The sequence below is a fragment of the Camponotus vicinus genome, unplaced genomic scaffold (assembly GCF_025532165.1).
Source record: "Camponotus vicinus isolate PSW18456_S1 unplaced genomic scaffold, iyCamVici1.0 SCAF_1, whole genome shotgun sequence".
Taxonomy (NCBI): domain Eukaryota; kingdom Metazoa; phylum Arthropoda; class Insecta; order Hymenoptera; family Formicidae; genus Camponotus; species Camponotus vicinus.
The window spans coordinates 31,135,507-31,160,506 of record NW_028141945.1 but is presented as its reverse complement, the minus strand read 5'-3'; the positions used below and the strand labels follow the sequence as shown (position 1 = coordinate 31,160,506).

At 29.1% G+C, this 25,000-nt stretch overlaps 3 protein-coding genes across 3 annotated transcripts; 2 read left to right on the top strand and 1 right to left on the bottom strand.

The window, feature by feature from the left end:
* Positions 1–15: 15 nt before the first annotated feature.
* Positions 16–3,113, top strand: LOC145960234 (G-patch domain and KOW motifs-containing protein-like). Its single transcript, XM_083079534.1, has 5 exons — positions 16–333; positions 803–1,118; positions 1,228–1,331; positions 1,460–1,767; positions 2,665–3,113. Exons 1-5 carry the CDS (start codon positions 197–199, stop codon positions 3,036–3,038), a joined length of 1,239 nt encoding a protein of 412 aa, XP_082935660.1. The 5' UTR covers positions 16–196; the 3' UTR covers positions 3,039–3,113.
* A 135-nt stretch (positions 3,114–3,248) lies between these two features.
* LOC145960238 (omega-amidase NIT2-like) lies at positions 3,249–7,365 on the top strand. The gene is made up of 6 exons (XM_083079547.1): positions 3,249–3,796; positions 4,462–4,608; positions 5,176–5,360; positions 5,706–5,874; positions 6,189–6,422; positions 7,042–7,365. The coding sequence occupies exons 1-6, from the start codon at positions 3,751–3,753 to the stop codon at positions 7,134–7,136; spliced, it is 876 nt and encodes a 291-aa protein (XP_082935673.1). The 5' UTR covers positions 3,249–3,750; the 3' UTR covers positions 7,137–7,365.
* A 154-nt stretch (positions 7,366–7,519) lies between these two features.
* LOC145960244 (uncharacterized) lies at positions 7,520–24,053 on the bottom strand. The gene is made up of 4 exons (XM_083079560.1): positions 23,719–24,053; positions 18,672–18,882; positions 17,798–17,946; positions 7,520–12,281 (listed from the first exon to the last, which is right to left on the bottom strand). The coding sequence occupies exons 1-4, from the start codon at positions 23,722–23,724 to the stop codon at positions 12,105–12,107; spliced, it is 543 nt and encodes a 180-aa protein (XP_082935686.1). The 5' UTR covers positions 23,725–24,053; the 3' UTR covers positions 7,520–12,104.
* Positions 24,054–25,000: the final 947 nt, after the last annotated feature.

Genomic DNA, 25,000 nt, shown 5'->3' with positions numbered 1-25,000 from the left:
ACTGCGCATGTGTGCGTGTGATTTGTGGCTGCGCTGCGGGATATGGTCTGTGATGGTGAGTGTCTCGTTTGATTTTTGTAAGTTCAGTGAATAAAAGACTTTTACTCTTGAACATTTTGTGAAAAGACATATATTCGATAGAGAAATTAACTAAATATTCTTCGAGAAAATAATTCACAATAATTGTAAATACAAAATGGAAGAAAATAAAAAAATTTCGTTTAGTTTTGTAAAATCTGTGAAAAAACCACTGTTAGACAAACAGGTGCTACACGAGGAGAAAAAAGTGGAATATATTGAATGTCTTGATGAGAAGGCGATTAAAGTGATCGGGTAAGTCGAAGAAATTCATTGTAACAGGAAAATCAATGCGATCATATGTGTACACATACATACAAAGTCCAACCTAACCTAATCTTATCTACTGCTTTACTACCTACGAATATATACTTTAGATGTCAATTTTTTCCTGTATAATTGAAATTTTAACTTTGTGTCATCTTTATATCTTTGTTGCCTTATCCTCATATAATTGTAACAATTTTAATAATTGATATATATATGATATGAATAATGATATAAATATTTTGTTATAAAATTTAATATATCTTTAATAAATTACTAATATATATTTGTTGCATAAAATTTAACAAATATTCTCTAATAAATTTTTTGAATAAAAATTAAATGCATGTACAATTTATATTATAATTTTTATAAAGAAGTAACTTAGGATTTGATGAACTTAATCGATTCTATGATAATATTGTACAAGTTATTTGATAAAAAAACTTATTCATAGGAAAGGAAAAGAGAAAAAGGAACCTCTTGTTATTCCATTGTTGAAATCTAAGACTTGGCATGATAGAATTATTAATAAAATAAATGCAGATATCTTTAAAGAAAAAGTAAAAAGTAAAAATGATGTTTCTAATATACAACAAGCTGTTTCTAATATACAAATAGAAACAATAGCACCTAATGAAAATGAAAGTATATTAGATGAACAAGCAGCTAAAGAAATTATAGAAGATCTCAAATCGATAGAAGAAAAAGATAAATTAAGCGATTTCACTTTACCATTAATAAAAGGACAGAATTTAAATGGTGCAGAGGAAGTAAGTGAGATAAAATTAATAATATTATATTGATAATATATTGTCATAAAATCAAATAAAAAAAATTGAAAAAAATTATATGTGTTTAATATTTTCTTTTTCTACGCAGAGTTTATTACAAGATTATGAGAATGTGCCAATAGAAGAGTTTGGAACTGCAATGTTGCGAGGTATGGGATGGAAATCTGGAGAAGGGATTGGAAAAAATCCAAAGTAAGGACTTTTTTTATAGAAATTAATATATGTGTTATATATTAATTACATTTTTTTAATGCAGCATACATTTTTAAGCACAAATCATTTATATATTCTTTTCATATTCTTATATACTATTTTTTTAGACTTGTAACAACTATTGTACATGAAGTACGGCCAGCAGGAATGGGACTTGGTGCAGATAAGATAACACTGCAAAAACAAGGTGGAAAAGTTAAAAAAGAAGAAGAAGAAGAATTGAAAATAGAAAAAGGAAGTTTTATAAAAATTATTGCTGGCAAGCGAGCCAATACATATGGCCAAATAGAAGGTTTTGATGATGCAGGAAGATTAATTATAAAAATGGCATTAAATGGAAATACCATCTCTGTGAATGAATGCATAGTTCAAGCAGTGACAAAGGCAGAATATTTGAAAAATTCTAAAGTTTTAAGTTAGTAAATAAATTATTTTTTAGACATTTTTAAAAAATATAAATATATGTAAATTATATATCTATACATATGTGTGTCTGTGTAAGTGTAAGTGTGTGTATACACATACATGAGAATTTTTTTATAATTTTTAACTTATAATTTAATAAACCAGTTAATAAACTATAAATTAATTATAGCAGTTATTACAATTTCTTGACTTTTTCTGCAATCATATTGAATTATGATATTAAAAGGAAAAAACCATGTGAAAATATTTCTATATTCATGAATTAATAAATAACTAATTTTTTTATAAAAACTCGTAATATCCATTTTTGTTTGAAAATAGAGTATATCAAATTATATTAGACTATTTTAAAAGTTTGCATATGCTTTGTAAATTTTATTGTGCAAGAATAAATATACTGAACTACATGTAAAATATTCTTATAAAAATAATGCAATTATATTCATAACTTCCTTCTTTTTCAATAACTTATTTTTTTATTAATTAGTTTAAATTTTGCTTAAAAGAATATATTGGATTTAAAATTAATTTAAAAATCGAAAGATATTTTTGATATGCAAGATAAAAAAATATAATTTTTTATACCAATATCTTATATCAATTTATATTATCAAAGTGGATGATGACATGCAGAAAATTAATTTGTTTCAATGTATAATGAAAAAAATTTCTTCTATAGTTCAATATATATGATTACAAAGATTATTGAGAGATGAAGAACATTAAGAATATGGGAAATACTATATGAATATTATATATTTGATTATACTATACTATGTCACATATTTCTCTAAAAATCCTGTAATCCTGAATAATTTCTTATATAATTGTACACTATTATTATATTGCAGTTCTGATTTGTAATATTTAATTAATCTAATTTCAGATGTTGCTAAATATGAAGAACATAAAAACAACAAAGATGCAAATAAACAAAAATATTCAGATCTTTGCAGTAATGATGACAGCGATTTAGATGTATTTGAAAGGAAAAGCAAACATAAGAAGAAAGACAGTGAACATAAAACAAAGAAATCAAAGGAGCGGCAAAGGAATTCATCTGACAGTGATAGTAATAATAAGAAAAATAGAAAACGAAGGCGTTCCAATAGTAGCGATAGAATGAAAAAAGCAAAAAAGTCAAAAAAACACAAAGAAAAAGATAAAGAACGAGAACGACAAAACGATAAAATATCTGAATCTTATGTCAAGAGAAAATCTAAAAAACACAGAAGATCTCGATCGTCTAGCAGACGATAATATATATAGTGTGTATGTTTTTTATAGATTGATACATTATTTGTGTATGACTTTAATAAATCTTATTTTTCCATATGGCTTAATTTTTTAAGTAAAATTTCTAAAGTTATCTTTATTCTGTATTCTATGATATATACTTTTCGGTTAAAAATAAAATATTCAAGTGCTTTATCAATTAAAAAAATTCAAGCCATATGTCCAAAAACACTTTCTATTTAAATTTTTATCATTAGAACTCGATGTATATGAGTTAGAGACAAAATAGAAAATGTTTTTTAATTTAAAAGATTTATTATAAATTGAGAGAGATGAAAACTTGACAAAGAACAAAGAATTCTGTACAAGAAAATTAAACAATTTAGGTAATTTGTCATGAATATTTTTATATGTAAAATATAAATAAATCCTGTCACCGTGCGATAATCCAAAGAGAACATTAAAATATTTTGAAAATTTAAAAGACGCAAGAGAGATATCTAGAATATATTTTTTAAACATGCGTGTTGTCGGGAAATAATTTTAGACTAATCATCAAATATCATGGAATCGCGTTGAATCTTTCTCTTTTTCCCTCTTTTGTACCTGAATGTGGATATATTAAGTGCGCAATAAGAGATAAAAAAATGCGAGATGAATCCTTTTTTCCCTCAAACATAGATAATATTCTTACGTCATAAAGATAACCAAGGAAACCTAACCTGATATAAATGTAATGTTGCGTGCGAACATCGTGTTAGGTGGAATAAGAACAATGGCAAGTAAGTGGTTTGACAATTATTTGTTTCGTTAAAATTCGAAATTACGCGTGTGTCTTTCTGTAAATATAATAAAAAAACAAACAGTAAAAAAAAACGCATAACATTTTACATCGATTGCATGTTTGACATTGATCCATACATAGACTGCCGGACCCTGAATTAAGGAGCATTTAAATCATTCATATACGATGTATACGTATTTGTGTACGTTCATTCATATATTACGTGCATTGGTTGCTACTTCAAGTGTTCTCTGGATAAGTTATTGATGAACAACAATTAGTGAACACTACTTGACACTTTAGAATCAAATATATTCATTCATATATCACATATATTCATTTTTTACAAGATTTAAGGTAATATTATTTAATTATAACAATATAAAATGTGACGTCGTGTCTCTTATTCTTTTTTTTTATTATATACAGTATATTATATATGAATTTTTTATGTATACGCAATGATCAAATTTATAATCACAAATTAAATTTTTAATAAAATTGTATTTTTCAAAAAAAGCTACGTTATATCATTTTTTAGATTATAATTTTATTTACATAATGTGTGAAAAGAAAGAGATGCAGTTAATGACCGTTCGAACCGATCATATACGGTGTGAAAAATTAACATGTATAAGATAACGTATGCGATATGTATTTCAGCACTGCGTTTGGCATTGGTACAGCTAACCGTAGGCGATGATAAGCCGGCGAACGTCTCGCGAGCCGCATCCTTCATCGAGCGCGCAAAACAGGAACGTGCCGATATCGTGGCATTGCCGGAATGTTTCAACTCGCCGTACGGAACATGTAATTATCCCATGTAAAATATTTATCGCAAACTAACGCATAATATATTACATAGAGAGTGAAGCATCTGAGAAAAATATATGTAAATATGCAGTTAAAAAATACGACTAAATTAAAATTTCAGAAGCAATGACCAAATAAATTTTTTTGCTTATTAGAACCAGGATAAGGAGAGTAATTGTTCTTTTAATTCAACACTTTATGTTATAGTAACATTTTTGCATTTTCGAAAACAGCCAGATATTTAGATGTGTTTTCAAATTCTTGAAAAAGAAGAAAATAGTCTTTTCATATCATACATTGATCCAATAAGCCTATATGTTTTTAATGTATGCCTATATTTTCTTTGTATTCCTCTCTTTATTTATAATACAACTTTCTAAAATCTTTCTATTAAAAAGTAAATATCTGTTAAAAGAAGAAATTAAGTAAAATTAAGTAAAATTTTTTAATAATAAAATATTGTTGCATTTTAGAAATTAAAAATATCATATGTAAATAATTGTACATTTTACGTTTTGTTTATTTATTTATCATATCATATTAATGTTGATGTAAAATAAATAGCCCACTTTGCGAAATATGCTGAGAGCATCCCCGGCGGCGAAACAAGCGTAGTTTTGTCCGAAGCTGCGAAAAAAAACAATATTTACGTGATTGCTGGCACGATACCGGAGAGGGATGATGACAAGTTGTACAATACTTGCACTGTATGGGCACCCGATGGAAAGCTCGTAGCTAAATACAGGAAGGTAAAGATTAGCGTTAAACAGGCATGTGTATATACATATAGGAAGTTTCAAAAATATTTTTAAAAATATTTAATACACATATATATACTGTTTTTCATTAATTAAATCCCTACATATTTTTAAATATTATAAAAAATATTTTTACTCAAAAAATTATAAATATTGTTTTATATATTTATAAAAATGTTTTAAATGTTGATGTGATATATATAAAATAAGAAATGCAAAAATTAAAAAATACGTTATAGGAGATTATGAAGATAATTCAAAGTCTTTCCACGCATATATTTAAGGTAAATACTACTATATACGCGATAAATGGAATGTGCACTTCCTCGTTTATAGATGCATTTGTTCGATATTGACATTAAAGGCAAAATCACCTTTCGCGAGAGCGATTCCCTGTCGCCCGGCAATTCCCTTGCCATCTTTGAAGTGAAAGGTTGCAAGATTGGTATCGGCATTTGCTATGATATCAGGTTTGAAGAACTGGCACGACTGTATAGAAACAAAGGTGAACAAATATTACATGGAAAATGTTAAAGTTTAATTCGTTGTAAAAATAACGCGGCAGAACTTAACGAGAGTTTCACTATTATTAATGCTCAAAGCTGTAGTTTAATTTTTCTTGAAAAAGGAATTATTGCGTTATGATAAATAGCGCGTTATCATTAATCATAGATAACTTGGTGGCTTGAGATTTTGAATTATAAATAACTTCAATGATTATTTCATATTTTCTTTGAAGTTTTCATGAGAAAAGAGATTGATTAAAGCTCATCATTCTTTATTATTCGCTATTAATTTCGTCCTATTTTGTGATATCAGGTTGTCAGATGTTGATATACCCGGGGGCATTTAATATGACCACTGGCCCGCTGCATTGGTCATTGCTACAGCGTGCCAGAGCAAATGACAATCAATTATACGTAGCCTGCATATCGCCAGCACGTGGTTCACCGCCTGGATACGTCGCTTGGGGGCATACTCAGTTAACTAACCCTTGGGGAGAAATTCTGAACGAGTTAGATGCCGACGAGGGTATGGTGGTCTCTGATATAGGTAATTAATCCTCTCAAACTTGAATAACGACTAAGTGAGACATAATTGCACGGAGAAAATATTATAATGAAAATAACAATATAATTTTCGTAATCGTGAAACATATATATAAGAGGAATTAGTGTGAGAGGAGTTATATACAATATTTTTTTATTCGATAATTCGATAATATTTTATTTGATATATAATACAGGATATTTTTTTATTCAATAATACATAAATATTATATTTTACAAATAAGTATTGTAATGATTTAAATATTTTGAGCACAGCAAATGTATAATTGTTAACAAACAACAGAACAAATGTATAATTTATAATTTTTACAGTAATAGATAATATATAATTAGTATTGTTAAAGATTCTAGCTTTATAATAAGTATTGTAAAAGAAAATATATTTTTCACGAATTTGTACTCTAAATTTTCTCCGTGCATTAGGAATTAGAATATTTTCAAAACTAATATTTCCTTGAGAATATTTCGAACTGCATTCAAAGTAGTAATCGCGCAATGAAATATCGATGCATAAATATTAAATGACATAAAAATTAATGTATGTGTCTAACTATAGAAAATAATATATTGCATACTATATATATTGAAATATATTGCTACAGATCTAAAAGTCGTGGAGGAAGTCAGAGCGCAAATTCCCACGATCAATCAACGACGTACAGATTTGTACGATACTATTTGGAAAGGGGGAGATTAGGAAGACGTAACGTATGGCGATATCAGTTACGCGCCATTAAGCAATTTTGCACGGCGACAAGTTATAACGGCGGGCGATCTAAATTTCATACTCGGATACATCCTGTCGATAAACCTCTCGTATCGAGGTCACACACGATGCTTGAAGAGAGATATATGATGCATATATATCGTAGATAAGTATAATCATCAGTAGTTTCTATATGAATAAACATTTATATTCTTCGATACATATTCGATAAAAATTCTCTTATTTTTATCCTATCATTAAATATTTCCTATCATCAATATATCTGCAAAAGACGATGTGTTTTTTGGTCGAGGAAAATTAAAGGAAGATTAAAATTAGGGAATTATTATTATAGGTCCTGGTTCATTTAGATGTCATTTGGATTAAATTTTATTGTAATATGGATTCTGATTCATTCATACATAAAAGGCCCCTTGATTAGTACATGATATAATTACGATCAAAAGTAATTACGTGTATTGTAATAATATTAAAGCTATCATCTAGCTATTTACATTTGAGAAATATATGTATATGTATCTTATTCTTTTCTCTTTTGTAAACATTAGTTTAAAATATAAGCTTAGAGGAATTGGTCGAATAATTCTCCGTTGAATTGGGAGAAGGGAATAGGGAGAAGAAGAGAAAAGGAAAAATATAATAGCGAGACGAAAGAAAAGCACGATTGCGCGCTTTCCATTAGTTAAAAAGGCCTCGTTCCTCGAGGTGAGACAATAAAATTGTCAAACAAATTCGCTCTAAATCTAAAGTTATAAAGTTTTTACAGCATACAATTTAAGATCGATTACAATACCTGGCCCCCAAGAGTATATATTTAGTTACATAATTCTTTATTTCGATAAAAAATATTTTCAAATAGCGATATAAAAATGTATATTTTAGATCAGATACTTCAATAAAAATATCTGGTAGAACTTTTTGAAAAAAAATATCAAAATTTATATTGGAAACATTCGGGCCAGGTAACGTGTATATTGAACGAATGCGTTATTTACTTAAACTTAAATTTATAATTTCGAGCATTTTTTATCGTATTTGTTTTAACAACTTTGCCGTTTGTCGAGTTCCGTGTTGATTTTCACGCGAAACCTGCTTATACATATATGCGATGCGATTTAAAATTCAAATGCAAGAGACGGTTAGATACGAGCCGGTGTCTTCGCTCATGAGATATCGCAATATCTCTCATTCGCTTCGATATTTATGCTAATCCAAAGGTAGATCCAAGCTCTGTTTTTTTAAAAGGGATACACGCTCTCATGCCAATCATCATCATAGTCTGGTTCACGCGTCACATAACATTGAGAATATCATTCATGACGAGTTTCGCTTTAATATTAAGAGCTCAATTGAATTACTTAATATTTCAAATTGATGCGAATTGAAAAATAGCGTCAATGTGATGTAAATGCGCGATAATACATGAGTGATTCTTAACAACGGAGGCATATTAAACAAAATCAGTCATGAAAATGCGGATTGGACGATCGAGAATCTGCAAAACGGGAAATATATAAATTAATTAAAACGAGAAATATATATAAAATTAACGTATACATATGATTTCCTTTTTTAGACATTGATATGCTCGACTTGGATATGCCTTCAATCATGGATAAGATTATTCGCAAATACCCTGTGTGACAGAGAGCAGAGCTTAACTATAAATTCATAGAACAATTCTCCTCGCATCATTCTCTATGATTCTTTGTTTCTCACGCATTCATAAAGGATGGGACGTTTTTATTAACATTAATAATTCAATATTATTGTGTAACATACATATGTATATATATTCTATGTGTGCGTGTGTATATATATTATACACATAAAATATATTAGAGCTCTAAATACTATATTAACAGGAATGGCAACTTTTTTCGTAATTTGTATTTTTTTATGTATATAGCAAATAGAGTTTCCGCATAATGAATCGATATAAATATAATATTAATTAATATATCATTATATTAATTATTATAATTATCATCTTCATCTTTATGCAATATTATATTGATTTCATTCTTTTTCTTTTAAAATTTTAAAAAGGATATGTTTTCGTTAGAAACGTCTATAGCTTCTTAATCGAAACCTTCGAGATTCGTGAAATGATTAGCAATCCAAAGACAAGAATAGATAATGAACCATAAAAATATCACAGGCAAGCATACATGCACAAATATTAAAATACAATATCGCAATATCGGAAGAGTTTGCCAATATTCATATAATATACAGCATTACTCTCTATGAGAAATGACTTAGCACCATATTTATCATCCTTACATTTCTCTCTAAAGAAATAAAAAAAATACATTTGTGTACATTTATATATATTACTCGTGTGGCCCCATGTTCGGATATATCATCGATGGCGGTATTAATACCGTTTCGCACTTCGTTAAAATTTAATCAAATTGTCAGATTATTTCCGATAAGTTTTGTAAAATAGAATTTAAAAACAATTTAATTAGTAAAACACAATTTAATTTTTAATTTTAATGCGATGCTAATGAGCAATATAAAAGGAGGATTCTATGAGACTCTAAAGCCACGTTCATATCCAAACATCAATTACTGATACCAATTGTCAGATTATTTTGAATATTAAATTGCTCGTGTTAATAATTTAAATTTTAGCCTTCTCATCGATCCAATTAGTTACGTGGGCAAATCGAATTATATTAATTATAATTCTAGTAAATTGATTTGTTATTACATGAAAATCTAGGCGCTTATTGTAACCACAGTCGCTTGGAAATATATTACGCGACCAATAGTTAATTGATGGTTGAGCGTTAATTGGTACGAGAATAATGGTCCTGCAATCTGTAGAGATAGAAGAATATATTATCGCGGGATGTAATATATGTCTAAAATCTCATCTCTAAAATTTCAACGAGTACATAATATTATTTGTTCTTATTTGAATGTTTCAAAATAATTAAATTTTAAACGAGCATAAAATCAAAATTACAAATTACAAATGAATAATAGCACTCGAGAACTCGTCGACATAAGCATATAGAATAGGACATATTTTTCCTCAATTTTTTTCCTGTTTTATTCGTATTTCATATTTCCCAATCATAATTATAATTATTACACATATCAAATATACATATTTTTTATCAAACATATTTACGCTACATGATTTCTTAGTAATATTATGTAATCGATTTGTATGAAAATTCCAGGTTATTTATAGTGTTGTATGCATTTTTAGCATTATAATTTAAATATGATGAACAATCAAATAACATATCGCATCGGCTATCAACGCATAATTTTTGTAGTATAATACGTACAAAGGGAGATAATTTAAAATCAAAATATAGTATAGCGCGTACACATGGAGATAATTTAAAATATCGATATTTTGACAAAATTGTCTCAAATCATTAAATTCGATCTCCAATAATTTTTTTTAACGTAAAAAGTTTTTTCTCCATGCATGAATTAAATTTAAAAAGTCAAAAAAAGTGCCGAAAACACAGATGTGTGCGAACGAAACGAAAGCAAAATAAAGGATACGGAAATATTATTTTATTAGGATGAGCTATCTCAATTTTATTATGCATTTTAATTGCAACGAAACATTCCTTTGAAAAAGCGCTCGTTTACCGGCGAATCTAGCGCAAAGTAAAACGAACGAACGGTGAAATCAATTGGAGATTGAAACGAGTCTCGTTAACAAAGGGGATATCACACTCGACGAAGCTCCCAGGGATATCACGCTCGTTGACAACGGACTTGTATATGTCTCTGCGTACTAATCTCTTTGCCTGACACGTTCGCGTTATCACATTGCATGTTTTGGGACAATGGAAAAATAAAAATTTGATCATACGCGCACCCGCACGTACATAACACACGCACACATACATACACACACGCACACATATGTATGTGTGCACGCGAAGTTTCAATCGGTTTCAGTTTGCTTCAATTGTCTATCTAACGTCTATCATGAATATTACTAAAATAAAATGAGGGTCCGATCGAGTGTTTTTGCTGATTTTGGTAACGACATATACATATATCGCCCGCAATTACGATCGTCTTCGAGAATTGATGCTGATTAAGAAAAAGTCTGATCGAATTAAGCGTCGAATATCAATTTCTGACATTTCGTTCATATGTGTTTTATTGCGTGTCCTCCGATAAAAAACGCTGTATTTTATTTCGAAATAATATCGAGCCTCGTAAATGACAGTAGTTGACATTTAAATGTTCGGATGAGACCAAGAGCCACGTATATCATTCATTGATGGAAAACCAGAGCAGATTTTAACTCTGATTTTAGGTCTGCTCGATAAATATTATCGTATCGAATTTGACAAGTTGAACAAATATAAGAAAGCTTCGAAAACAAAAACTCCAGAAAATAATATTTTATTACACACCGTTTTAATCTTGATTAATATAATAATTTTTGCCTGACAATTTGATGATTTTTAAATTTTGTTTTTGAAAAAGTTATGAAAAAATATCCTTTCGATTGATATATAATTGTGTGCGAGATAAAGTAACAATTTTGCTATTATTCACGTAATGATTTCAATGTTTCAGGATTATATTATTTATTGTTTACAAATTAAAAAAGCCATATTCCGTGTCTCTCTCCAGTTATTTCTAAAACTGTTCGATCTTGGATTCATCCACATCGGTAAAAAAACATCAGTTCTCAATTCATTTATTTCAATATTATTCCAAAGTCGAACGACGTAATTGCCATAGGCAAGGGATATATCGTTCAAAATGAGCTGCGTAGCATGAATCAAACCTGTCTCGGGATTTTCTCGTGCACAATTCTATCGTCGTCATCGTCTTTGTCGTCGTCATCATCGTCGGATCACTGATATCACTAACGGACGAATTCTCCTGACGAGGGTAAGGTTGGCGGCGACGATGATCGCGGGTCCCATCAGGTCGTAACTAGGGCATCATCAGTAGCGCGATCAGTCCGAGCAGACAGAGGACGGGATTCTGCTTCTGGTCCATCGACGATGCCATGGCATACACGTTGTACACGTCCGGGCCACTCCAATCGTCGCTGTCGTCGAGGCATTCAAACTCACAGCAACGCTCGCCCACGCGAAACTTCTTGCATTTCTGCGGAATAATCGCGATCGAAGTCGGTCAGCATTTATGCAAGAGTGGTTTATAATTCATGCAGCTCAAAACAATCAGATAAAAACGTCTGTGTATGTATATTCGAGAATACTCGCTATAATTTATAGTAATATAACATTAATGTATAAAAGTATAAATTTTTATTAATTTTGAAAATCTGACAAATAATGAAAATTGATCATTTGATAAATAATTTTTGTTTTGAGTAGTGTGATTAACTTAGTTTTTAATTTAAATAAAGCGAATATGATTATGTATATTGAATAATTTGACTTTTGCACACAAATGATGTAAAGAATTAATAATGTTTTGATCTGCTTTCAACGATGAGAAATTAAAGATTTAGATTAAAATTTGATTTAATGTGTACATAAATCTCATTGATCAAGAAAAAACCGCATTATTTGCAACCTAGGCACGATGATTTAAAGATATTAATCATACATCAAACATGGATTATCCCTCATTTAATATGCGGGAGGAATATTATATAAGTTCTTTTTTCTAAATACTCCGAAATTATCTTGTTAATTATTTTTAGATAAAATGTCTTGATATTACAAAAATGTATGAATTTAAAATAATTTTGCAGTCGTAATATTTCAATATTCAGAACAATTGCCAATTTCTTCATAGTTTGACCTACAGTAAAGACATCCAAAAAATTTAAGTACTCGCCCCTGCACTGCGGGCTTCGAATCTATTCGAAATGGATTTTGCATTGCTATTGGCAGTCCTAGAATGCGGCTCTCCGGGCAAATTTCTCGAAAAGTACCCGGGTTATTTGGCGCGTAGCCTGAGCTTGACTCGTGACAAGAGCCGCATTACCGACTTTCTTGTCGATGGTCGCATCAATACGATGGATTTTATCGGTGTTAAACTAACATCGATAGAACATGGTTTTCATGTGAAAGATTAAGTTCCCCATCTGAACAAATTTAAGTAAAACAGCATCTATTTCTAAATATTTTCTTTTAACATTTCTTTTTAATATTTTGACTCATCAATATTATATATAATAATATAATATATAATATATAGCAACAACAAACTTTTATAATATCGTGTCAAACAAAATCAGAATAAAAAAAAAATACATTTACTTTTGTATTTCTTTTGTTTAAATTGTTTTCTCAATGAGAGCGTCCAATTTTGACGCGTAATGCGTGAATGCATGTGATTTGTTAAATGAATTAAACGTGTGATGTTTTAATTCGTATGTAGTTCGCAATTAATTGCAACAGCGCGATATTATTATTTTCATGCAATTATTACAGTACGTAACATGCAACTCTCAAAGTGTGATTAAATATATCTATTTATATACGCTAAAATAGTATGTCATTAGCGATAGATTATAATAGTTTTAATACTCATTCAAAATAGTATTGCATTGAGGAAATGTCGCTTGCTCTTATATAGTATTTACTATTTTAAAAAATGCAATAAATTAAGATTTTAAAATAATTTTATATGGATGTTATCGTTTATATTAATTGCTTATTAAAAAGATAATAAAAAGAGCCACAAGCTTTTTAATTCTTCTAAGTATAGATTTTTCATAAAGAAAGAAATAATATCATTAAATTATTACCTAAAAGAATTAATCGTTTTTTTTTTTTGTAAATTAAGATGACATATGTTATTTGTTATTTCAAATCGACATTCTAAAAGGCCAAATAAATCTTGTAGTTTTACTAAGTTTTATATGTGAAATTATGCGCATATGTGAAAGATGATCTATAAGATTATATTTATAAAACGCGTATTTTATAAGAAGCGCGTGACGCGATTTCAACGCGATGGCACTTAATTCCATCGCTTCCAGCATAATTAATTGCCCTTGTGCTGCATATTATCATTATACGCTGCTACTTATTCGCGCGTTGTCGAGTCATCTTTCTCTTTGGTCTGACCATATTTTTCAACCCCTCTAATACGTCCAATTGACATGTTGACATGCGAAATTGCATGTATTGGTCGCTATATGTCGATAAATTAAAACGACCGTACATATATTCGCAACGCCAGCAAATTTTCTGCGCATGTATGCGCGGATCATTTTATTACATTGAACTTTCATTGTATTAAAGCATTTTTCCTCTTTTTTTTCTATAACGATAATTAACATACACACACATATATATATACATATATGCTTGTTCATTAAAAAAATGAAAAAAATTTCTTCTCGTCAAAAAATTTTTAATTTGAAAATACTAGAATTTAGAAAACAATTATGGCGAATTAATTAAAAAAAATATTCATTTTTAAAATAATAGTATTTTACAGGGCAAAATCGTTCAAAATCTTTATCTTTTTTTAATATTCTTTTAAAAGAATTTTGAAAATACAATTTATTTACAAATACTGTACAATACCTGTTAAAAAGTTTTTATACAAATATAAAAAATTCTTAAAAATATTCCAATTTAGCCAATATTATTTCAAACTAAGAAAATTTTTGCTCTTTGAAACATTATTTTAAAAATCACTTTATGATAATAACTTTTTTTCAAGTTATAACATTTTCAAGTTGAACAATTTTTAGCGAAAAAAGAAGCGCCCCTTATTTTTTGTCGAGTAGTGTATATTTATGACATTTATTTTTACGTATTGATTATTAATTAACTAATTATATTAAACTATTATATTAAGAGTACGCTTTTTTATCAATGAATTTATCTTATAATAAAAAATGTATATTAATATATTAGGTCAGCAATACTTTTTTTCTACAATATTGTTGACCTAATATCCACACAGTTTGTGCAGATTTTTCCACATTCTTGCGTACTGTTTAGCTGTTATTAGTCTGCATGTTATATAAGATATTTTCGTAAATGCATTTAAAATGCATCCTACTGTACTGTACACAAATTAATTCCTCATAATACCATCAACATTTATGCACGCTTGTTTGTTTTTAAGAGCATAACGCGACGCGTGTTTCTCGCCTCTGTGTATAAATTATGTAGGGCAGTAGAACTTGGATTGCGATCAACATGCGACAAGTTTTATATGCTAATCGCGCCGGTAATTACAATATCGTCTGCGTACTTACGAGAAACCGGATCGCGCAAACTTGCTGCGGCCGCGGGTGCACGACATTTCGAACCTGACACGAGAGACCTACTTATTACATCACATGGATTCTTATATGTGCATACGTTGTGTGTGCGCACGTGCTCTTTAGCATACACATCGAATAGTTAACGGGCCATTTAATACACCTGTTGTTAAAACTTTTAGGTATTACGGTATTTTCGATATATCTTGTTCGAGAGCCTTATATGAGCCCCATATGTTATAAAGTTGAAAAAATTTAGCGAAAGATACACACGTGCGCGCGCATATTTCATGCAAAAAGATTTTGTATATAGATTTAAGATATAAAAGAGATATAAAAGATTTTAGATATAAAAGATTTTATCTATAGATTTTATACATATATATTTAAATATTTTAAATTTATTTAAACATTTTTAACGCAATTATTATAATGATTTAACATTGCTTTGACTACATAGGAAACCTAATAGAAGAGAAAAAAGTACTTTCCTCCCCAAGGGGAGTGGCACTTGTGAGGTCTCTATAAGAAATTTAATAAAGTGATTATTAATCATTCCATCAAGCAATCGCAATTACGCTCATTTGCACAGAAGACTCTTTATTTCTGTCTCAAATTAAAAAAAAATTATTAAGTAAAAAAATTATTAAATTTTATTAAGTAATTCAATTACATTCGACTTTCGGACATTTTTTTATATAATCATACGCGCGTAAATTATAATTCTCAAATACTTTAATGCAATATATAGAAAAATATATATAAATATATACATATATACATATATATATAATTATTATTATAATAAGATGTAAAAAATAATAATAAGACAGAAAAGATTCGACTGTTCTTGTAAAAATTATATATTTCTGTAGATTAAAGGATATTATTAATGACTGTTACATTATCATATTGTTCTATTAATTGCTCAATATGAATATAGTTCTATTAATTGCTCAATATGAATATAGAAATATTAGCAATTGTTAAAAGTTTGATTAGTATACTACGTAAAATCATGCGCTTATTAACGACACGACAGTCGTTAAATACGCGCACATGAATGCATAACGCGAAACTTTGTACTACTTGTACGGCAACACGTGTGTGACATTGATTTACACGGTCAGTAACGCAAGCATAGAAGGAATATAATTAAAACATAGTTAAAAGGCACGTGTAAGTTTTGTTAATCACTGAAAGAAACGCAACTTATTCGCGAAATTAGATTATTTTTTTTACTAATAAATTGCATTTGTTAGTAGCTGTCTCTTTTTACAAAAAAAGTTCAAAAAAATAAGAAAAAATTACTCTTTTAACATATATTTATGCAATATATTTTAAATATTAATATGCACATATATTGATGTTTTTCTCATAAATAAAATTATTATGTTTTTATATTAATATATCAACAAATATGAATGCATACACGAGTAGTTATCTGTATATTATAATTGTTGTTTAAAATTTCTTTATAACTCTTACCATTTCGACAAAATTAGAAATACAAAAATCTATCTTTGAAAAGATATTTAATGCTTTCAAACGCAAAAAATAAGATAAAAAAATATGTATCTCTTATTTTAAACTACAATTATATTTACAGCTTATCAAAATCGGAAGAAAGCATTGGAACCCTTCCTCTTGTTATTCTTTCTTATTCTCTTATCTTCTTAAGGCAATAAATTCATCTTGAATTAATAAAAAACAGAATAATAGAAAATTAAGAATAAATTAGGAAAAAGTGTATATCTCTCGATGTATATTTTTATATTTCTACTTTTGCTTAGGAAACAGTTGCCCATATTCGCACAGATAAATACATCGCTCGTTACTCGTCAACCTATTATCTAAAGAATATCGGTTTTACTATCTTGTGTATTATCCATCCATTAGGATGATATGACGTGATAAACATAATAAAATATAAGCGCAGCTTAGAGACACGCTATATCGAAATTACATGTACATATATGTGTATCGCGTTATTTTTATACGTTTTATTCATCCTTTTCTTTTTTCCTTTTTGATTTTTTCTTTTTATAATTTTATAATTCTTCCTTCTTACGAACGAGCCATTAATTTCACATGTATCGCGTATTTCGATAATCGAAAGAAAGAGCTCGATGTGCTTTTTTAAATTTCCTTTCGTTTCGCTCGAATTGCGTGGATTTCAGAAAAAAGAGCACAAAAATTCGATGATTATCGAATTCTTCTGAACAATTCACTGATGTATATGAACATGAATGTGGATGCAAATTAAATAGAATGTGTGGGTGCATTTATCTGCATATCTACAGTAACTGTCAAAGAAATACAGGCGTTATTCTGACACGATGACCGAAATATCAGGGGAATATTCGATCCTCTAAAATACAGATTTGCGTTACTCGCATATCCTTCACATTTCCCGGATACTCACATACGGTGGCGTACAGTAGATGGCTTGGCACCACCTCGGCTCGGAATGATAACATACGCAGAGACTGCAGACCGCAGGTCCTGGCACGTAGAGGAGGCCATGTCTGATAATACCGCCTTGGAAATCCGTACAGTTCTCTTCCAGGGCATCTGAAACAATTCACCACATTGCTGATCGAAATTAGCCAGGTGTAACTGATTTCCGACTGTACATCACGTATACAAAAATATATATATATAATATCGTTTGAAGGTTTATTTAAAAGTCTGGAGAATTCTATTAATAATCCAGAATTAATATTTACGAATATGTTTAAACAATTGTTAATTTTCACGTTCTTTATAAAAATAGGATTATTTAAAAAGATTCTACTCGATTATTGAGAAAGTCAGTGGTGTATAAAGATATTATGATAGATTTGGAAATTAATATTTAAAATAAAAATACTGATATATAAATTTAATTCAAGCAATCTAAACATATAAAGATCATCACTTAAAAGATTATATTTAATATTTTATCATTTCTTTTTTTAATTAAATATGATACAAATATAAGCCTAATACGTTATAAATTAAATCATAAATTAATTTATTAATTTATTAACTTATTTATATTCAAAAACACATAACATTTAGAAATTTAAATTTACCAAATAATATCTTGTAGATACTTTTTTTTTAAATCTTAAGCTATGTAAGTTTTAGTTATTTTATTCTTTCTTTCTCACTGTTTAGTCACGATTCCAATATTGATATAAATCGCGCGCGAATTTATCGTGCTTTTATTCTTCAATCGTACATCAATTTTATGTTCATGTTATCTTCTGCCTTTCAGGATGTTATTTTCTGCCGTTCGATATCGCGCGCCTTACTTGTTCTCGTCGGTAGGAATAACAGGGTGGACAAGTAGAACGTCCACGTGAGTGTCTTGATGGATGATCTCCTCATGATCCGCGGGATGGTTACTTCGGAAAAGTGGGACGTGCACGTATCAATAGATGGTCTCTCAGAATGGTTGAAGAGTGTCCGGCTATTGCAGCAACCTCCGCTCTGACAGCACTGACAGTAGCAGGAACACGTTGCCTGCGCGATAGACAGGATATATACATTTGTTATCGTATTGAACTAATCTCGCGTGGGTCTTACTTAATGGATTGTAATCGCGCAATAATTGTCTTCTTGACCTTAAAGACCGATTACGATGAATTCTCGACACTCCGCGAAAATGAGAATTCGCGACAAACGCGGAATAGCTGCTCTTATCATCGCGGAAGATTGCGCAGTATGTAAACAGTATAGCGCTGAGAAAATATGTCTTTTTAATCTTTAAATACATGTATAATCTTCACTTAATATATTTTCTTTACAAATTATAAAATAGTATTTATAATATTAATGTATTGTTTTCCCGAAATTATATAAGAATATAAAAAATATAAAATCCAATTATATAAGAATATATATAAGAATATCCCGAAATTATATAAAAATATAAAAAATATAAAATTCAAAGTATATGTAAAATTGAAATATTAATATAGTAATATTAACAGTGATATTGAAATTAATTGAAGAATATAAAATCTTAGTTTATCATTCTAATTTTTAATGAGATAAATTCTTTTATTTTTTAGTACCAAATATTATCATGGTTTTATTAAAAATGTTACCCTTTAATTTTTATATAATTTTACATAAATCAATAAAATCTGCATTTGCTGACGACCGTAATCAAATATAATATGAATAAACTAACAAATATTGCACTTGTAAATTGATAAAGCGATCATATTGTGATGATAACTAACAGATTTTGCAAATACGGGAATTCTAATTTTAATGAAATCTTGCACATACATATACATGCAGGAGGATTCTCAATAGATGAATTTAAAACTTTTCAATTGCTATTCAGCAGTTAAAATCCCCTAGATACGTGTGTACGAAGTTTCATTAAAATTATAATTTTCAGGATTGGTGTAGTTTCCTCTAAGCTCTGTATTCAACTTTTTGTTGACTTTTTATCACTCTCGGAAACTCCAAGTTCGCGGTTTTGATGCAACCTCTTCTATCAAGTATATATATGTAAATATATGTATATTATAAACACTGCAAAAAGCTTTTTCAGACTTGTTTATTGTGCCAAAGTAGAGTTCGAAATTAATATATTAGGTCAATTAAAAAAAATCTGTTTCTTTCTCTCAATAGACAGTAATCGCATGAGCACATTTAGCTGCACGCATACATACTGTGAAAAGATTGCTTCAACGTTCAAATTTTAAAAAATCTTATCTCATCAAATCTTGTATCGTCAAATTGATACTTATTTCGATTTTTGCGAAAATCTTTTAACAAGAAAAATTTCGATAATCTGGAGGACTATCAATTTTACCTTGAGTTTCTTGTGGAGAAAAATAGCAAATGTTTGAAGGATAGAAGATGAAGCTAGCAAAATGATAAAAGTGTTCGAAGGATAGAAGATGAAGCTAAAAAATGATAAAAGATAGTCGAACATTAGCCAATACATTATCTATTAAAATTTTTATTCTACAAACAAAATTTACTTTTAAACTCTTTTCTAAAAAAGGAAAAAAAATGAGAAAACTTTGATCAAACCAATAACTTTGGCGAATATATTTTTCGATATATCGTGCCAAGAAGACCATTTATTCACACGAGTTAGAAAAGATGGAAACAAAACTAATTAGCATAAAAGTTTAATATATCTATATCATCGAAATTTGCAATTATTACATGTTGAGATTCTTGTACAAATATGCTTTTTGTCCTTAGTAAGGTCACGTAAAGTACGACTAGAGTCTTTCTAAATCGATCGTCGACATGACGTGTATTCAAAGCTACCGCATAATCCAATATACAAAGACGAACTTTGTCAAATTGCCCGATTGCAATTTACGCTGTCGCGTGTATATTTAATCAGCAGCAACTTTCGCCAAGATTTTATTCTATCATCAAATTAATTCTGACGCAAGATACAAAGATACTTCAAACATGAATACTTAAGTATTGTATTTGAATATCTCTATCTCGTACGCAAATTGAAAAATAACAAGAATTATAACTTTTAAAATATATTTATAAACTATTATTAAGAAATATATCGAAATAATCTATATTTTTTAATAATTTAAATTTGCAGAAATACATTCAGAATTTAATTTCCGATTTGAACATTCCCCCTTTTATGATTCACTTTAGTTAGGTCTATTTTATATAATTTTCATAAGAATTTGCGTATAACAATAAATTATCATTCAAGATTATAACAAATTTATTTTAAACAAGTTTTAAAATGCTTAGCATCCATCATCATAAATTGATAGGATGCAATACTTATCTATAGTTGCATACATATATTTGTTTTTCAACGATCAACAATTAACACAGTTTTCTATTAAAAAAGTTTATTTTTTAAATTTCTATTTATTATATATAATTTCCCCTTTTATATTTTTTTAAACATTTGACACACACACACACACACACATATTTTATATTCTTTTTTTAGAAAAGTTTTTTCTGTATGTATATCATGCATTTTCGCAAAGGGAATAGGGTATTCAAAGGGAATTCAGGTACTGTTTTTTTTTCTATTATTTCTGTAAGCACATCGACAAAAATCGAACAAAGCAAATAAAGATTGAATGGTTCGAATTTAATATCAATCGGATTAATTCTAAATCTGTTAATATATCTATAGAAGTAATTTTCTATCTTTCTTTATTGTCTAGAATTATAATATATATGAATTACTTTTATATAAATCATATTTTATACATTTTCTTTACACACGTACGCAATTAAATTATTAAAATTATTTACAGTTTATTTAAAGAAATTCTATTCATAATATTAAAATATGTTTGTTTCATAGTAACATGAATTGGTTCTGATTAATTCTGTGATTTAATTGCAAGACAAAACTTTTCAGTTCTTTTAAAGCTTTAATAGATCCATAGATTTAATATAACTCGGAAATAAAGTGTTTATCTTAAAATTAAAGTTCAAAATGCAAGTTCATGATGAGATTAAAAATTTCAACTTGCTCTAAAATTTTCTTCAGATATATATATATATATATATATATATATATATATATATATATATATATATATATACAGGGTGTTAGAAAAGTCTGGGAACGGTCAAATATCTCGAAAACGAAACGTTTCTGAGAAAAATGTTTCCAACCAAAGTTGTAGGATTTCAAAAGATCTATTTACTGGCGCTATGAGTTTAACCTTGGGTGGCGTCGCCAAAGTCAGAGCAAGGTCACCTAGAATTTTTTAAATGGGACCCCCTATTTTTTATTACTTATTCTTGTAGCTTATCTCGAGAGCTTTCCAAAACACTATAATAAAGTATTTCTTCATTGAGTACTTTTCGAGTTATGAGGCTTGAAATAATTTCTTAATTTTATATAAACCATAAAATATCTAGTAAAATATTCATTTTTCGATTATCTTACCTTAATACTTTTATGTACAAAATAATGAGAGTAATCAATTGGTGTAAAGAAAACATACAGTTGTTTTTAAGAAAAAATATAGAATTGTTAATTGCAAATTACATATTTTTTCTTAAAAACAACTATGTTTTTTCTTTACACCAATTGATTCCTCTCAGTATTTTATACATAAAAGTATTAAGGTAAGATAATCGAAAAATGAATATTTTACTAGATATTTTATGGTTTATATAAAATTAAGAAATTATTTCAAGCCTCATAACTCGAAAAGTACTCAATGAAGAAATACTTTATTATAGTGTTTTGGAAAGCTCTCGAGATAAGCTACAAGAATAAGTAATAAAAAATAGGGGGTCCCATTTAAAAAATTCTAGATGACCTTGCTCTGACCTTGGCGACGCCACCCAAGGTTAAACTCATAGCGCCAGTAAATAGATCTTTTGAAATCCTACAACTTTGGTTCGAAACATTTTTCTCAGAAACGTTTTGTTTTCGAGATATTTGACCGTTCCCAGACTTTTCTAACACCCTGTATATATATGTATATATATATATATATAGACAAATACAAAAAATTAAATTTTTTTGCAGTTTTTTAATGCAGGAAGCTGCATTCTGTTAAGTTCTTTTCTATTTTTTTTTACATATTTTTCATAAAGAATATTTCCAACTAAACAAACTTTTCTTTGTGTAAGTAATGCCATAATATGAAATATTATATTAACTATGTATAAAGTATTTAAATTGCTATCGTGTGTGTGAGTCTCAGAGAAATTATATTTACAATCCGCAAAAACTTTATAATTTGATTATTGTTATTTTTAATTTCAAATCATGTTCAATTTTAGGGGAGGGAATTATATTTATTATTTATATGTTATATAATATGCTTTGTTATATTTGTAGAAAATTTAAATGTAATATCATGTTCAATTTTAGGGGAGGGAATTATATTTATTATTTATATATTATATAATATGCTCTGTTATATCTTAAAAAATTTAAATGTAACATCAAGTTCTTTAAAAAAACACGTTAATGCGAGAAACAATTAAAGAAGCGAATTTTTTTCTTTTGTCACTCTATTCCCCTCCAAATTAATGAGAACAAGAAGATTTAAAGACTTTTCCCTGAAGGAGGAAAAGAGGGCGAAAACCGCGCGAAAACGATGTCAACGACACGACTCTCCGTCATGCTCGCGGTTCTAAGCCATCGTCAATCAGTAGGGGAATGACGTCAAGCTCCCGGTGAACCGCTTAGTAATCCCGCGACTGACGCGGCGGGACCAAGTCGTATGTTCACCATGCACCCTCTATTGGGGTGGTCGTCCGTTATCCAGGCCGATCGGAAGTAAATCCGCATAATAGTGCACGCACTACGGATGCAGAGTGAAAGAGGAAGGGGAAAGTCAAGGGGGGGCTGCGTTTTACCTTCATGCTGTATCGTGTCGCCTCACATCATCCCTCATGCGCCGCTCTACCGTGCACACATGTGTTCCTCCTCTTCTTCGATGAAAGAGAGAAGTACGTGCGAGATTTTGACAGAAAGTGATATCTCTCAAATTTTTCGATCCTGTAACCAATTCCGCGAAAAAAAATGGGTCGTTCGCGCGAGATGAGAGAGATCGGATAGAAAGAAGAAAAAAGAGAAAAGGGTGTGATCATGAGACCACACCGGCTGCGTGTTCGTCGCGAGACTCCGAAGAGACTTAACGCGATGCAGCAGCTGGCAACGACACCGACCGACTGACCAAACTCTGTCGCAGTACGAGCTTGTTCCTCTCTCGCGAGGGTCGATCGAAGGTGTTCCGCGCACCGCGCCTCGCCTTTCTCTCACCCTCTCTTCCTCTCCTTCTCTCTCCCTCTTTCTCTTATCATGCTGCGACGAAGCCCCCCCTGTGGAAGCGCAACGCACCCGTTGCCATCGTCAAAAAAGCGCATTCGTCGCAATCATCGAATTTGTGCTCTTCTCAATTTAAATTTTGCGATAATAAAACGATGGTGAAGCAAATTTCGCGATATCAGATAAGCAGGCAAAGTGTATACACGTTTCATTTGAATTCATTTGAAAATTTATTTATAATATTTGATATATTGAATTGAATTAAGCGCGGAAAAATAAAATTCGTGCTTTTTGAAATTAAACTTACTCTTTCGAGTAGAGAGAGTATTATGTTATAAATTATTGTTATAAAATTTATTATATTTCAAATGTGATAAAATGTTGAATTAAATACGAAAAGTGGGATGTATAAATCACTAATTTCCTAATTAATGCAAATTAATATACAGAATGTCATCACACATAATTCGCAGTTTGAATTTTAATATCAGTTTTTTGACGAGAAGATAATATACATATATAATTCTATATATTAGTAGTAAAATTAAGCAAAATGCTTATATTAATAATAATTAAAGTTTACACATAAATACTCGCATTTATTTATAACTTTAATTATTTCCCTTAAAGAGAATGTTTCAATATTATTATAAATTGAATTAAACGTATAACATATATTTCATATATCTCAAGATATATTTAAAAATATAATTATATAAAAAAGCACAATTTTAAGATACTATATTTAAACGTACAACACAATCCTATTAAACTCTCCAATGTGGTAATAACGTAATTATTATCAACGTTATCAGTTGCATCGTTATTAGAAGAAAACGCATTTTTGATTTTCCCAAATAATAGTAGAGA

Coding starts and splice junctions, on each gene's coding strand:
- LOC145960234 (XM_083079534.1), top strand. CDS start 197: ATGGAAGAAAATAAAAAAATTTCGTTTAGTTTTGTAAAATCTGTGAAA. Junction 334..802: donor AAGGCGATTAAAGTGATCGG/GTAAGTCGAAGA, acceptor ACTTATTCATAG/GAAAGGAAAAGAGAAAAAGG. Junction 1,768..2,664: donor GAAAAATTCTAAAGTTTTAA/GTTAGTAAATAA, acceptor ATCTAATTTCAG/ATGTTGCTAAATATGAAGAA.
- LOC145960238 (XM_083079547.1), top strand. CDS start 3,751: ATGTTGCGTGCGAACATCGTGTTAGGTGGAATAAGAACAATGGCAA. Junction 3,797..4,461: donor TGGAATAAGAACAATGGCAA/GTAAGTGGTTTG, acceptor TATGTATTTCAG/CACTGCGTTTGGCATTGGTA. Junction 5,875..6,188: donor ACGACTGTATAGAAACAAAG/GTGAACAAATAT, acceptor TTGTGATATCAG/GTTGTCAGATGTTGATATAC.
- LOC145960244 (XM_083079560.1), bottom strand. Junction 17,947..18,671: donor ATTCCTACCGACGAGAACAA/GTAAGGCGCGCG, acceptor GAATTGTTTCAG/ATGCCCTGGAAGAGAACTGT. Junction 12,282..17,797: donor TCTACTGTACGCCACCGTAT/GTGAGTATCCGG, acceptor ATTATTCCGCAG/AAATGCAAGAAGTTTCGCGT.